General features: G+C 35.3%; 2 protein-coding genes across 4 annotated transcripts; one reads left to right on the forward strand and one right to left on the reverse strand.

Moving 5' to 3' along the window:
* Positions 1-345: 345 nt before the first annotated feature.
* On the reverse strand, positions 346-7,680 carry LOC139953777 (uncharacterized). Of its 2 annotated transcripts, none has more exons than XM_071953345.1 (16): positions 7,560-7,680; positions 6,452-6,557; positions 6,245-6,281; positions 5,069-5,082; positions 4,842-4,902; positions 4,552-4,668; positions 4,273-4,350; positions 4,014-4,127; positions 3,556-3,708; positions 3,286-3,354; positions 2,952-2,995; positions 2,636-2,674; positions 2,464-2,512; positions 1,886-2,011; positions 1,314-1,462; positions 346-1,062 (listed from the first exon to the last, which is right to left on the reverse strand). In XM_071953345.1, the coding sequence occupies exons 2-16, from the start codon at positions 6,535-6,537 to the stop codon at positions 960-962; spliced, it is 1,239 nt and encodes a 412-aa protein (XP_071809446.1). In that variant the 5' UTR covers positions 6,538-6,557; positions 7,560-7,680; the 3' UTR covers positions 346-959. The 2 variants fall into 2 exon arrangements, with proteins under 2 accessions (XP_071809446.1, XP_071809444.1); XM_071953343.1 differs by having other exon boundaries at positions 6,245-6,329.
* An 853-nt stretch (positions 7,681-8,533) lies between these two features.
* Positions 8,534-16,056, forward strand: LOC139953946 (uncharacterized). 2 transcript variants are annotated; one of them, XM_071953559.1, is made up of 12 exons: positions 8,534-8,678; positions 9,618-9,665; positions 9,852-9,882; positions 10,439-10,555; positions 11,099-11,284; positions 11,530-11,626; positions 12,074-12,192; positions 12,697-12,743; positions 12,871-12,897; positions 13,144-13,183; positions 13,319-13,435; positions 14,261-16,056. In XM_071953559.1, exons 2-12 carry the CDS (start codon positions 9,649-9,651, stop codon positions 14,276-14,278), a joined length of 816 nt encoding a protein of 271 aa, XP_071809660.1. In that variant the 5' UTR covers positions 8,534-8,678; positions 9,618-9,648; the 3' UTR covers positions 14,279-16,056. The 2 variants fall into 2 exon arrangements, with proteins under 2 accessions (XP_071809660.1, XP_071809659.1); XM_071953558.1 differs by having other exon boundaries at positions 14,809-16,056.
* The last annotated feature ends 24 nt before the right edge of the window (positions 16,057-16,080 follow it).

Raw genomic sequence — 16,080 nt, forward strand, 5'->3', positions numbered from 1 at the left:
AAAATGGCTTGTTCAAAGATTCAAATTTCAGGAATGCAGGTTTTAATAAGTTATATTTCTAGAAAGTTTAAACACAAGTAAAGTTGGATTTGTGAAATTAAAGAGTTGATTTATCAAATAAAATGTCAAGAGTTACTAAAGATCAAGTCTCGTCCACATCTTATTCGTCCAAATGCAAGGAGTGGAATATACATATATGAAATATATTTTCACATAAAAAAATGGAATGTTTTCACAAACTCTCATCTTTCAATAACATAGATAGCTTGTTGGTAGAGCACCGTGGGTTCAAATCTCGTCTATTAAATTTGTCTTTGTTCAACCCCAAATCTTTCAATTATTTCAAGAAAACTGTAAGATTAATTATGTTTTTTGCAAAACTACCTAGGCACACATCTCTCACTAAAAAATAAAAGAACTTTGGTCCATTCTCAGCCGTTAAATCTATAAAGATTATAAGAAAAATATAGAGTTACATCAGTAACTAGAAAAATATTAGTTATCTCATAAGTGAGCGTGCATTACAGCAGATGTCTTACCAAATTAATTTCCAAGCAAATTTGATGCGTAGATTCCAAAATGCAAACCCACATCAGCCATGTAAAGTAGGTTAATATCTCACTCTGTTGCTATGGATCCACCAATCAGAACCAAGGATTCAAGTTTGCTTGCAGATAATATTGACTTTAGTACATGATACTTCAAGTATGAGAAAAAGTGTTTAAAGTCTACAGTAGGCCTACATGATGCAGAGTAAAACATCTAATAGTTCCAAGTCAAAGATCTCCGATTAAATGTTTTACATAAATCCAACATATGACCAAAGACTCCTGGTAAAAATAAGTTCAACTGATCAGCACAAATTCAAAACCTAGTGTTTAGTACCAGTAACTTAGTAAGATGATCTATTACAGTTACAGACTTCCTAACCAGACACCTGTTCATTCTAAACCAATCAATTATGGTCGAGCAGAAACACCTTGTTGCAAGCTCTCTCGTTCCACTTTACGCTGATGTTGCTTGCAGTAAACCTTGCCATTAAACAAGGCATAGTTGGACAAACTGATAGAGAAAAATAAAGTAAAAAATGTTAAACCATATACCTCAGATTTAGTACCCTTAAAAGATTTTAAACGATTTAACCCAAAACTATTATATAAATCTTATATGTTGACGTCACATTGGTGTAGCAGAATAAATTACTTAAACAATCAGAGACTTGTTGTTCCCCAACCATTTTTGAACAAATTATAAAAAACAGCTCTAAATTCTCCCCTATTCTAGGCCAATAAAAGTTGACTCAACAACTGTACCTTGTAACCTTCTTGCAGTGTTCACATTTGAAGCATTGCTTGTGGTATAACTTCTTAGCTACTTCAAGACGTTCCAGAGTGTACACATTCTTGTTACAGATGATGCACTTATCATAAGCTGGTGCTTTCCAGGATGACTTTCCAGAAGACTGAGAAAAATCAAATTACGACATAAGAAACTTGATTAATCTCCAAAAAGAAGAAATACATTGCTCACACAAGTTTAAAAAGCACCACAACTATCAAAAATTACAAAAGGCAGACAAAAATAATGCAGGATTTCAGAATAAAAACCATACACACCCAGACACACCATGTACATATAATTTTAACTTTGATCAACATTTTTAAAATACATAATTATTAATGTTGTGCTTGTGACCCAAACCACAGCCCAAGAGATGCTGGCGGCAGAAGACATAACAATCTTTTTTTTTGAGACTCAGAGCGTGCGCCGGATGCTCAGTATTGCACGCATTGGTCTTAGCACACGCACAACTGGCGAGAACTGTGAAAACGGACCATCCAAACGTCTCCAACTATTCTGTAATAATTTAACAACCCTCACTCACCCTTTTGATATCAGTCTGGTCCTCCCCATGTCCAATCTTTGTCTGGAACATATTAAGACGACCTTGAACTCCTCCGCTTGCTGCTATACCCTCATTACGCTCTTGTAAGAAAGACTTCTTCGCAGGCTAGAAACAAAAAACATTGAAAAACCGTGTATATCTTGAGAAATCTTGAGAAAATCAAGAGAACACCAACATTTAGTTTGTACAAAAGACTCCCTCACTGGCCGCCACTGCCGAGGTCAATCAATGGAAACGTACCATGTGTGTACAACTCTCAGCTAATGACAGGTGTTCCTTTGACCTCTGTGAGACACTATTTGGATTTGTGACATTACAATAATAATTAGAAAAAGAAGAAGAACAGCACTTATAATGTCTAATAAATGTCAAGCCTTGAGGCTCATGGCACAGAACAAAACACATACTTAAAAATAATATTAAAGCATAAATCCAAACAGCATATAACAACTTTCAATACCAAAACAATATATAAACTAAGTCAAACTACTCTTCTGGAAGAGATGGGTTTGGAGAGAAAGTTCATATACAAGGAAGGAATCTAATCCCAAAAGTACCTTTTTGTCTTCAACAAAGAATCCTTTCTCCTTGATCTTGCTCACATGTCTACAAAGAAAATGATAGCAAACATGAATTATTGGCACGATTATATCAAATAATGTGACTACTTAGGCACTTTAGGTTAACTGTAAAATTGTAAAAATCTTTACATTATTTTTTTCTACTCACCCAGTGTCTATGGTGATCACAATAGGCTTCTTGGGAGTGCTGCAAAAAGATGAAAACAAACATTTCAGGGACTTCATTTTGGTGTAATATATAATCAGCTTTAATATTTGTTTCTTTACTGTGAGATCACCTAACATCAAATGGCCAGACCACCCTTTCAAGGTGAGGGCTTCATGTAACTGATTTGGGCTATCAACCCAAATCAAACTTATGAGGCACACTTTATATACGTTTTATACACATAATTTACAAATAAAATTGTTTCAACTGTTATTTTATTCATCTTCTAGTTTTCTCAGTCATTAACTATACTTACGCCACTTTACTCAAGTCGGCTATGCGTTGCTGCAACTCGACCAACTAAAAAACAAATTAAGAAAATTATCCTCATTAATATAAGGCAGTTTGAGCCTAATTCCTCATAAATATTATCCAAGAGAAGTTGGAATTAGTGTCAAGCATTCATCATCTCAGTCCCTTGAAAATTTTAGTTCAAATCAACAACATTTATTTCTATTTCACATTATATCTCATGTGCCGATATCATACAAAATAATGGTTTACATAAAAACAGAATACACTAATGGTATATAATAGTAGGAATAAGGCAGAGTTAGTGAAATGGAGACAAGCTTTGGTAATATACTCACATCATAATCTTGACGTTTTCTACGTTTCATCAAGTCAAACTTTACTTCATATACTTCAACCAGCTTGGCCTAGAGAGAGGATAAATGCCAATACAGTATTAAATCAGTTCTTCATTATCATTCGCAACTTAAACTTCAAAAATGGATTTACTTCAAGGGAAGGAAATGGCAACAAGTTTATTATTTATAGTTAATTCCTATCATATTAACCACACCAGGCAAAGCTTTAAACACTACTTAATATACAGAGTGTTCCACGGTTGCCGTTACCTGAAGATTTAAGGCAAGTTCCTTGAGGCGTTCCATACTGGTATGAGAAGAGACGCTGAGGGGAGGGACACGTTCATCAAGAATCGTCTCCTTATGATAAGCAAGCTCCTCAGGTGTCATGTCTCGTTCCTTCTCAGCTTGGAAAATACTGTCCTGAAATATTCAACAATTAAACATAGATTAAGAAATCCACCTCAGCTCAAACAAACCCTAAACTGTAAATAATTAGTTGAGGCCTGACGACAATTCAACTTTAACAGAGTCATGTTGTTGTTAAGCTTTCGAGAGAGACTCTGCTAGGGTCAAAACATCAGGCCATTAACTATTTTTGTTGCATTTATACCATCTGGCTTTTTGTTGTATGTTGTTTGCAACAGCTAATTCTATTTTCTGTAAATAAATAATCACTTTAAAAGTAAATTTAGCTGAATGTTTGGAATTGAAGTGTTTGTCCTTACCGAGATGCTGTACATGGGTTGAACATACTCCAAGGAATTCTGGATATTTCGACGTTTCTCCTCGGCTTCTTGACGACGTTTTTGAATCTCTTCACGAAGCTTCTTAGCATCCTCCTTTAGTCAGAAATAAAAAGTAAATCTTGATCAAGTCCAGATTCAAAGGAAAGAGTTAACCATGAGAATTAACAATAATTTTAACTCAAGAAACAAATAAGCACATCAACAGATAATTTAGACAGAGAAAGTTTTCTTATCTCACCGCTTCGCGAGCAAGTCTTTCTTCCTCCTCCTGTTTCTGACGCTGCTCGTCTTCTTCGTGTTTACGTCGACGACGCTCCTGAAAGAAAAACACACAGAAATCTTGTCTTAACTCTCAGACTTTACTCTTTTAACATTACAATTACAGGTAACATCAGGGAGAACATTGATCAAGAAAATATAGCAGCAATCAGTTTAAAAACAATAATTTTGAAACGCATGATTGTTTTTATAAACTAAGAGTAAAAGATGAAAATCAAAAGTTTATATAGCAACGCACCCTCCTTTCCTCAAGCTCTTGCCGTTCCAGTTCACCCTGCTGTCTACTCAAGCGAATTTCCTCCCTCTGTTCTCTGTAACGCTCTTCTTGTTCATGCTCACGTTTCAGACGAAGCTCCTGAAACATGGACAGTAAATCTCATCGTTTTAAACTTAAATTTGAACATCAATTTAAATTTTGTGATAAGTTTGACCTCCTGAAAATTTAGGAGTGTTTCAGTTTAGTTTTTTAAATATTTTTATACACAAAATTTGAGATAGTAATCCACTTTTTGAAATTGTCATATTCACCTCAGCTTTTCTTTCTGCTTCATTGATATCAGATTTATCATCTGATCTCTCAAGGGTGATCCTGAAGGAAAAAAACCAGAAAATCATCAACTTGAATTTAATTGAAAAACAAACTTCTTTACTAATAAACTCTGAATAATATCTTTCATTCTCACTATATGACTATTATTCATGTAACCAAGATATTCCAACGAAAAAACATTTCTGAAAGTAAAAGTAAAACTTACTCTGTCGTCCTTTTCTGCAATAAGAGAAGAAAGAAACAGAAACAAATTGTTAATTTCAAAACCTTTCAAAATGAAACAAAGAAGAGAGTAAATTTCTGTTTAAAACAATATTTTTCATTCGTGTTGTTCAAAGCACATTTTCAGTTTCAAACACACAGCTAATTTCAGCTATTGTAAAAGACCAGTGTTCATGCACTCATTGGGACCAAACATACAAAAACAACTTATTTTTTTATTTGCAAATTTAAGGTTGATAAGTCATCAGGTTCAAAAGTAAATTGTGGAAAATCCCTGCTCACCACTGCTTTTAAAGGCTAATTCTTTCACTCTTTCTCAAAAACTTAAGCAATACTTCCAAGGAAATTTTCACCGTGATTATCTGAAAATTGCATAATAATCTGTGCCCAAGATCCAAACTTATCAATGTTACGCATACCCTTTAAAGTTGATTTCAAAGACGTTTAAAGAATGTATTTATCTGAAGCACCTCAAAGAAACAAGTGATTATTTGATGGGATGGGATATTTGATTTAACTAATAACAAATTATTTCAAATGTGCAACTAAACTATCTAAGACTCCTTTAACACCACAAAACACTGCAAGAAATGCAAAATGTATCTATAAACAAAAACACTAAAAGCATTGGTAACTTCAACCAAAACATTTTATGAAAAACTGAATGGGAAAGACATCACAGTACTTAACCAGCTACAAACGAAATATATTATGCATAAAAGAAAATGTGTGGAGTTTGTTAATAATGTTTGAACAGGAGATGCACAAAAAGGCGTCACTTTGAAAGAAATGTTTACATGAAAACAATGTATTCCCAATGAAAATGTCTTGAAATTCCACAATATTCAACTACACACTCACTATATGTGTTAGTATATATTATTAGTAACAAAAACATTTCATGCAAATTCTGAACTTTGACCTACAAATTGACCCGAGTTTACACTTCCAACTGAATTTTCTTCCTCCTCACTTGATTGGTCGCTATTCTGCTGAAGTAATGAATATTCATGATTTATAACTGGTTACATTTACATTATGAGGGAAATCAGAAACCTAACATTTTAAACTTCCAGTACATAAGCAGGCTTAAAACAATGTTAACACTTCTTTGCCAACAATTTAACAACTAAGAAAAAAACAAATTCTCCAAACTTACCAATTTCACTTCCATTTCGGATCCATTTTGACGGGATCTATGATAAGAAGTTTTTATCACAGTCACATTCTCCTTTGAGGCAGCTCTTGAAAATTAAAAAAGGATTTTTTTTCTTCTTAAAAAAACACATTTGGATTTGTAACTTAACATTGAATTAATAACAAATCTGGAAAAGAATTAATCATCACCATGGTAACCAATACTTACAATTCTCTTTCGTCTTGTTCTTTTTCTTCCTGTCTCCGACGACGACGCTCCTCACGACGACGAGCACGTTCATCATCAGCCATCATAATGTTTATTAACTAACGACCTGTTCAAATTATTAGAGGTAGAGTCATTCTTAGGATTTTGTCAAGACTAATTTGTAAACAACATTATCATAAAGGATTTAATAACAGTCACCTGTGTGAGTTTCAGTTCAACACATCAACTCTTGTCTAGGCCTACTTGTTGAGAAAACAGCCAAAAATTGTATACAGAAAATTCCATGAAGCATAAAAACCAATATAAAGAATATATATAGTCAGACGTCAATTATTGGGAGGGGGAGCACGATACCCCCCTTAGTTACATAAATAAGGACAGTTAAGATCCTCGCAATTAACACCCTTTGCTTTGCTATTAATATTAAACATACAGATGAAATGACAGGCAACAGCTTATGTCAACAATCCTTTCAACATCAATATGATAATCTGAAAGTACAACACAGATTTAATAATTATTAATAGTACATTAAATTATTAATAGGCCGATTTTAAATTTTATACTTTACAATTACGATAAAACGGAGTTCCAAATGCACATAATATTTCTGTTGTTAACTTTCAAAATCAAATTAAAATTTTAACAATCCCATATTATACAAAGTTTAAAAACTATTAATTAATTATTAATTAAAACGTATTTAATTTTAAACACTGTAAAACTAAAATACTGAATAATTATTGAGATATTGTTAAAAGAAACAGCCGTACCAACAATATGGAGCGGAAGCTTCACTTCTCAATCAATTTTAAATGCCTTTTGGGGGACAATTGAACCATTTCCGCACCACCCCAGACCTAGCCAGCTCGAATCTAATAAGTCCGAGCTTTCAGCCTTGTTTACAGTCCAACTTGCCCGCCGTGTCGCGACGCCCACACACCGCGCACACCACCTGCCAGAAAGGGGTGCACTACGTCAAAAATACTCGTCAAAGGAAAGTGTTTGGCATCAAACGTTTCAGATTAACAACACCACAAATCATCCTAAATTTACAATACATCAACCAACTCACAACATATACAATTAAAACATGATGCATATTTACCTTAAAAGCTGTTTTCTGGGTTCAAATAACCTCGGAACTTTGCGAATCCACAAGTAGTCGTGAACTGTTTTCACACAAATCTGGGTACTTCACACAATCACTGGTTCCATATCGATCGTGGAGTAATTCCCTTTGATTGGCGGACACCAGCTAGGATTCGTTTTATTGACATTTCGTGTGTTGACCTCAAACAAACAAAAACTTAGTGAACTTTACATTCCAGCTTTGTAAGGGACCGTATCAAAAGTTGCTTTCGTCTGTTTACTTATTGTCCTTATTGTAGGTCCAAAATTGTCACAAAAGTAGTCACATTATTCAGTATCTCTGAAAAGAAAACTTGCTCGTTAGAATTTTTTGCGAAGGAATACACCAAATGAAATAATGATGTACATAGCTATATGGTACAACCATACCGGGTGTCGTATGCAATTATGTCCTCTATGCAATAATGTCTGCCGGACGGTTTTGCATATGCAATTCTTGCCGCCCGGACGCTGCTGCATAATGCAATTGTGTCCGCCCGGACACAGTTGCATATGCAGTTGTGTCCGCCCCGTGCAAAACTATCCTTGCAGTATTAAACGCCCTTGGTCGACGGAACACCTTCGCCATTTTTTTAACAAGCTAAGTGCATGTCATGAATGACACGGGAAATGTTCGGCCGTTGGGTATTCGCTGCAATCATAAAATACTTGAATATTCATGTTGCATATTAATACGTAGGTCCAGCGCATGCACGCCCGTTTACGCGCGTACAGTCATGTCCACACTGGACGGTTTTTTGCATAGCCGCGGACACGATTGCATATGCAAAAGTGTCCGGAGCGGACAGTATTGCATGGCGGACACAATTGCATCTGGCACCACAAAAGGCACTTCACTTGCTTTTTTTAACCAGTAGAGGGCAGCATATAATAATATAACAAGTATCAGCCCGTTTGGCAAATTATGACGTAGTTGTAAGGAATGACAAGTATGTCTAAGATGATGATAACAAGGTCCCTCCGTGAAGATCAAGAAAGAAGAGGAAAGTGAAGATCGTTTCATCTCGTCTTGCTGCTGGTCTGCCAAGGATACGGGTTGAAGTTCAAGTGAGATTTATTCCGCTCCAGAAGAAAGGTAAAAACTAAAACTTTTCCAATTTAATTAAGACAAGTTCAGGCATTTAATATTAATTATTGAGGAGAGGTAATGATGACTATGGTAACACCGTAGAGGAGGGCCTCCATGATAATACCATGATTTTACTATGGGCAAAAGTTATGAGAGACAAATCAAAAAACTTGTTCAACAAGACGAGCCAATATTTTCATAATGGAGAAAATTATTAATTTGAGCCTTTACTTTATTGTATAGAGAAAAACATTGAAAACGTCTTCATACAAATAAAACCTCCTCATCAATTTTACTTTTAGATTGCTGTTTAAAAAACAATATTAAAATTTTAAATCTTAAAAACAGTCACGCATTTTTGTTGTATACAATTAATTTTTTAGCAATTCATTATGTCTACAGGCATGAAGGTTTACAAAGTAACATCGCCTATTTTGTTCATAATAGAAAACATAAAAATAAACTTATTCTCTTTAATTTAATTGATTATTTCGTCCTGGCAACAACTGACGCCAAAAGCTCCACAAGGCCATGCCATTGCCCCTCTGGTAGTTCAACAGCGAGTATTATTCATCTCTGTAATTTCAACAGCACATGTAACCGTACACATTCTGAAGCCCAAATAAGGGGCTTAGTTATGCCATAGAACAAGGACCAGCTTGCTATAATGGTTATGCCAACCTTAAAGGGGTTCAACTGTGTTTATATAACTCGTGTTTAACGTTGTCAAAGTCGCCAACACTTTCTTTAAAAAATTGGTCATTAATTTATGATGGGTTTATATTATGTGCTTTTATTGGGATTATGTACAAAAAGTTGGCTGGATTTTACAATAAATTTTGATTAGAAGTTTATTACGAACCTCCCCAAATTCGTCGATCAGTGTGTAGGCATACCTTTGATTTGGTATTTTCTTAAGATTTTACTATTATTTTGTAACCACAGTTTTACCTGAAGATAATAAAACAACCTCAAGATGGCAGCACCAGAAAGGTAAACATAATAAAATAATTTGTATGAATATTTAAACAAAATTAATTATATTATTATGGTATTCAGGATTGGTACATAGATTTGACATAAAAATAATAGACAACCTGTGATAATATATGTATGGGCTTCAACCGTCGACGTGTTATTCTAATGTCAATTCTGAACTATTTCTTTTGCTCCTATTAGTGAAGAGTCTGAAACCATGGCAGTAATTAAGGTAAGAACAAAAAGGACCTTGAACGACTCAAATTCATGATAAATTTACATCGGAACCAAACATTTATTTACATCTAAATCATGCTAGCCCTACATCACGATACTTTATCTAAGACGAACAGTTCCAAGAAGCGCTTGATATCCCCTCTAAGAAATAAAGCTTTTTGGACAAGAAGTTTTCTGTAAACTTCAAGAAATGAAGTGTGCTTGTTCACAATAAGGAATAGTTGAGATAACGTTATAACCCTCCTGTACGTTATCGCAACTAAAATAAGGAACACCTTTTCGTGATAACAAAGAATAAGATTATATTTTGTTTATACCGATGTGTTCATAAGCACTGTATAACTGTTCCTTGCTATTGCATAATGTTTAGTGTAGGTTTAAAACAAGTTTATATTATTTGTCCCCGATGCAAAAATAGATCCGAGAATAATATGATAATATCAACATAATTGTGAACCTTTTTGAAACCCGCAAACCTTTCTATATCGTATTTCCACCATGCAAAGTTTCAAATCCTACTTAACCTTTTGTTTGTTTCTTTTTAATGTTAGGAAAGAGAAGAGAAAAGGAAAGAGGAGCTCAAGATGGAATTAATTGAAGCTCGAGATGAGATTCGTAGAAAGAGTGAAGAAAAGGCGAAAGAACTTCAAGAACTTCGCGCTAAAAGGGTAACTTTTAAATTACTCAAATCCCCAAAGGAAGTGGATGACATAATGTAGTGGTAGATAGAACTGTCCACTGTTGATCAAGAAACCGCGCATGGTTGGCAAGAACCGCCGAATGTTATTAACAAAAATCAAGTATCTTCTGCAACATTTTAACCAAATAAAAATACCCCCTATGATTGGCTGCTTTTGTTTCCAACAAATTCAACACAATGTTTGAATATTTTCGTAACATTGTTAGAAACAGTCCGTTTATTTTCATTTTATGTCTTTCCGTATATAGATTTTTCCAACCTCGCTTAGCAAAAACTCTCCATGATGCAATAGAGAGGACGTCCGTATGGACTGTAAAGAGGGTAAACCTGTTTCAGCCCCAGGAGAAGGTGGCAAAGACCCCTGGACAAAAAAATGGTAGCCCACATCTTGGAGTGCCCTTCAGGCCTTGTGTGTTTCTGGCGACTTGTAACAAAAAAGCTCAGCGTAATGCCTATATACAACATATTTTAAATTGGTGCCTAATTTTGAAACTGTTATTTTTCTTGTCAGGATGCACGTCGTGCCCAGCAAGCAGAGGAACAGAAACTACGGGAGCAATACGAAGCAGAGAGACGAGAAAAGGAGAAAGTAGAGAAACAAAAACGGAAGGAGATGTTAGAGATGAAGAAGAAGGAGAGAGAAGCTAGCATCAAGGCAATGCACAATCCGGATGCTTATCATGCCATCATTGTTGAGGCAAGTGCTGTTTTATTGTTTCATCTGCATTTTTCAACGACACAAAAGGGGATCAGATTAAGATCACCAAATAGGATAGCCTCATTGTCTAAATGTGTGCTCATACTAAGAGTCAACGTGTCAATAAGTAACATTCAATATGATACAAATCTCATATTGGAACCCATTTTTAATTTAAAATGAAGTTTACTTTGTTTTTGACTTTGTTGTAAACAAAAACAGGGTATTTTTTTAACTTTCTGTAGAAGGAAGAGCCGAAGAAAAAACCCAAGAAGTCCCAGGAAGAACTTGAGAAAGAGAAAGAGGCAGCGATGAGGGAACGGATCCAACCTCTATCAATCGGTAAATAAGAAACATGTTTTATTTTCACAACCAGTCAAAACTTGATTTAAGAAAATACAAGTTGTGTGAACAATCTTTAAAATGTCAAAAATCACCGTCAAACCCGCTCCCTATTACACCTTGTTCTTCAAAACCAAAATCTGAGATCTACAAGAAAGTAAAACTTCGGGGACAATTTGGTTTTACCCTTACACCGATGTGTGTAAGCATTGTATCCTTAGAATAGGCCGACCTTCCAATTTCTGTGAACTAAAATCAAAGGCATGTACTCGGAGGAATTCGAACCCACGACCTTCTTTATTGGCCGATTCTTAATCCCTGGGGCAAATTAAACAATCATCTATTAAATTCGTCGACAATGATAACTAAATCTTAAACCATTTTTGAAAACCTTTAACCAGTTCAACCGACCTAAACCCGATTACTATAACCGTTTATGCTATTTAGGAGCAAGCACTGCTGAAGAGAAGATTCGTGAGATAGCACGCAACCTTCTTCAGAGACTGAGTAACATCTATGCAGACATCTTTGATATGAAATGTCGCAAGAAACGCCAGGTGTACGATGTAAGATATAAGTTTTAATAATTTAGCGTCAAAATCCGCCTTAAAAAAACGCTCAAGGCGCTATTATTACAGATTAAAATAAGAAAATCAAGGAAGGCAATAAACATACCGAAGATATAAAACATTTACATCTATAGTTATTCATTATAAATGTAATATTTTTGGATTTTGATTTCATTTACTTGAACAACATCTATTGGTCAATTGACATCATCACCTCAATACATCTTGGTTGCTCCATTATTATATTCCCCGTGTAGGCCTATACAAAATTATGTTTTATATTCAGTGCTAATTTAAGGTGACGCACTCGCATTCACAGGCTCTGCATAATGCTTGCAATATTTTACTCTCAAAATGGCATGCAAACCATGCATGCAGACAGTATAAACACGCATGTGACGTCATACGAGGGGATCAAACGGATCCATTTCAAAAATAAATGGCAAAATCAATCAATGGACATCATTGAGTTATTTGAGGTTTTTTTAATTTTATTTTCAGCATACTGAACTGCTTCAACGCATCGCAGATTTAACCAAGGTCAAAGAGTAAGTAGTACTAGCTTGTATTTGTTTCCATAAAATAATTCGTTTTCCTCAATAATTTGTGGCATATTTCGTTCATTACAATTTAAATGTTCTTATCGTTTATTTATTTTTTTTTATTCCGCCGCAGGCCACATTCTGCTGAGGCTGCTGGAACGTGAGTACACTCAGTGCCAATTGGTCACAACGACTCATTGCCAATTGGTGACAACGACTCAGTGACAATTGGTGACAACGACAAATGACATTTAAAGTACCACAACAATTAAAAAACTCTAAGAAAGATAAACAAATAAGAAATCATAATAGTCACGTGACATGGCGAAAGAATGACAGGGACACAAAGAAATGTCAATGTATACTTTCTTGTTGACGTTCATATTATTTTCATTTCGTTTTTCAGTGTACACAAGTTCAAAGAAGGAGGCGTATTCAAACCTCAGGTAAGAAACCATTCATGAATATTAATGACAATTTCGCTACATGAAAACTGAAACTGGAAGTACAGCTTCTTTTAACTAAAAACGACAGAGTCCTATCTTGACTTTCATTTTGTTTTGTTGGATTCTTAAATCCAGGAGCACGACCATAAGACGAAGATGCAGATGGACGCAGAAGCCGGTTCTATAATGTCTTCCGGTGGGGTCAAAGGTCGATCTGGGATGTTTGGGGGAGGCTCTGAGAAGAAAACCCCGGTAAGTCACGTGTTGTGTGATGAATAAAAACCAGCAAGAATCTAAGAATGAATGAAGTCCGAAATGATACCAAACTCTAAAAACTCCCAGGTCAGAATTGACTATGATCGCGGGTCCCATGGGGCCTGACCCATTTAAGGGTCAGTGTGACCCACAGTGCCAAAGAAACGCAGAAATGGGTCAAACTGATGCGTAATCCAAGTTAACATCCCATTATTATTGTTAAATCGGTTTGGGTCAATCTGACCCAGAAGTGTTTCATGAGACTCTGATTCCAAGTCAATTCTGACCCGAGAGGTTTTTAGGGAGCTCAAAATGGCTGTGATTTTGATATTATGTAGGATCAAAGCAAATTGAATCGTGTGTCAACCAATAACTGTCAGATTTAGTTAAAAGAAAAACTAGTTTTGTGTGACTACATGTAGAATGTGCTGACGTCACAGGCATGACACCCGGCCCCATTAAAAGAAAGATCTCAAGAGTAAAACATACTGTCTTAAATAATTGCTATACCTGAGTGATATTATGAAGTATTAGATCAATACAGAAGTTGTTAACAATTTAGCCAAATAATATTATGTTTATGGCAAACGCAACTCAAATAACTGTCCCGAGTCCGACTTGACCCCAGCAAGGCAGACACGTAAAAAACGAATGCGTTTCCCACTATTAGTATTATGCTAACACTGTTAATGAAAAAAACAGTTGAATAAAGAGGCATCAAAATGGCTTGAACACACAATAATTAGACCTAAACAAGTAAAAACCCTGCCATAACACTCGCTTAACAAGCATGTCAAATATTACCCGATTCTTTATTTACAGGAGGATGACGAAGGATAACATTAATGGAGATTCTGAAAGAACTTGAGCATCAAATGAGGTTTTGGCGCCAAATTAAGTTTGCTTTCCCGCCACCTTGCCTATTGATTATCTGCTGCATGATCGAATAAACCTTAACAGCAGAACGTTTAAATTAATTTGAAACAACATGTAGATTAGAACCGTGTGTTCAGCTTCTTGGTTGTAATGCTTTAAAAATAAAACTAGAGAGCCATTTTCATTGTCAAACACATCTTTTGATAAGTGTTATTTCGGGGGGAAATATTAGAAGTCTTCACTGTTGCAATACAGCTACAACTTGTATTTTATTTTTATTTTTTTGGGTTGCTATTTTTAAACAACTTTCTGCAAACTTCCATCTTACTACAGAGAACCATTGAAAGTATTTACCAGATTATGTTAGGATTTTAGAACGCTTGATGACAATTAAAAGATGAAACTTTCTCAAAATAGTTTGCATTATATTGTCTTGTATCAAAGCTTCAATTGTTAATATTGTGCATTCCTTCGTTTCATCTCCCTCTCCGCAGGGTTTGGATCGGGCTCAGACTATTGATCTGACCAAGTGATTGGCTCAGTAGCAACCAATGGGGTGCTTTGCAGTGCATCACGTGGTATATTGTTTAAGTTTTACTTTCGAAATTGTGTCGACCAACATGAAAACACAATCAAAGCGTTACTGGACGCCAATTTGCGAATCTTCCGCAAAATTTGAAGTAAAATTCCATTATTACGCATCAAACGACAATCAAAGTTTTCAAAATGCAGTCTTGATCTCACTAGACGACAAACAATCTTAACATAAACTCTTTACTTGTTTAAGTTTTTAAAAACCTTCATCTGTATTGTTAATGTTATTACTGTATTCTAATTTTAGGGCCTCTTCTAACAAGTCAGTAAAAATTCAACAACTGTTCAAGAGGACTTGAAATGTTCACTCTGTTGTAATTTCCTTGTGATAAAGATGTGAAACAGAAAGGAAACTCTGAAGAATTTAAAGAGGACCGTGGGTTCACATTCTACCTGGTCCTCGACCGACCATCATTATGTCAGAATACTATACGGAGCTTTAGAAGTACCATCAGACTTGTCTAGATTCTGATATAGTCCGGAATAAGAACTCAGAACTCAATTTCACAACAACTTGCTTAGCACAGAAAAGTATTTCTAAAAAGAAGTAGGCTACCAGCATAAATCACAATAAGTTTACATGATTGTTTTGACTGATGGTGTCCCACTCATCATTTCTTGCCTAGCAAAGGAGTTCGTCAAGCAGGGCTGAGTTTTTGAACAGCTTTTTGAAATTGCCCACTGACATGTTCCGAACAAAGTGCCGACATCTAACAAGAAAAATCATTCTCCAAATCAACATCTTATCTTCAAGGCGTAATGTCGTGTCTCCTCATCTTGAGATAATATTTTCAGAATCTTGACAGGTCGGAAGGAATTTCCTAAGCTTCGTCTCTAAATGGTTTTCCAAGACTTTTATTCCCGTAACCATTCGAGTCCATGGTGTGTTCGGATTGGTAGCTTGGTACATAAACATTTTGAGATTTCCCTTGTGGTTTATGACTTGATTTTGACAAAATTTTCTGCAGACTCATGAACAATAATTGGCCTATCAATGTCTTTTGTGTCTGTGTTGGTATTATAAACATTTTTTAAATGGGGATGTTTGACTACACAATAGGACAATCGGATTGAAATGAACATTAAAATTGTTACGGTTTGAGGTCGTGTGGTAATTTTTACCCAATAAAAATATTTCAACTGACAAAATGTTTCAAGAGTGCTTCTTTGTT

The sequence above is a fragment of the Asterias amurensis genome, chromosome 22, assembly GCF_032118995.1.
Source record: "Asterias amurensis chromosome 22, ASM3211899v1".
NCBI lineage: Eukaryota > Metazoa > Echinodermata > Asteroidea > Forcipulatida > Asteriidae > Asterias > Asterias amurensis.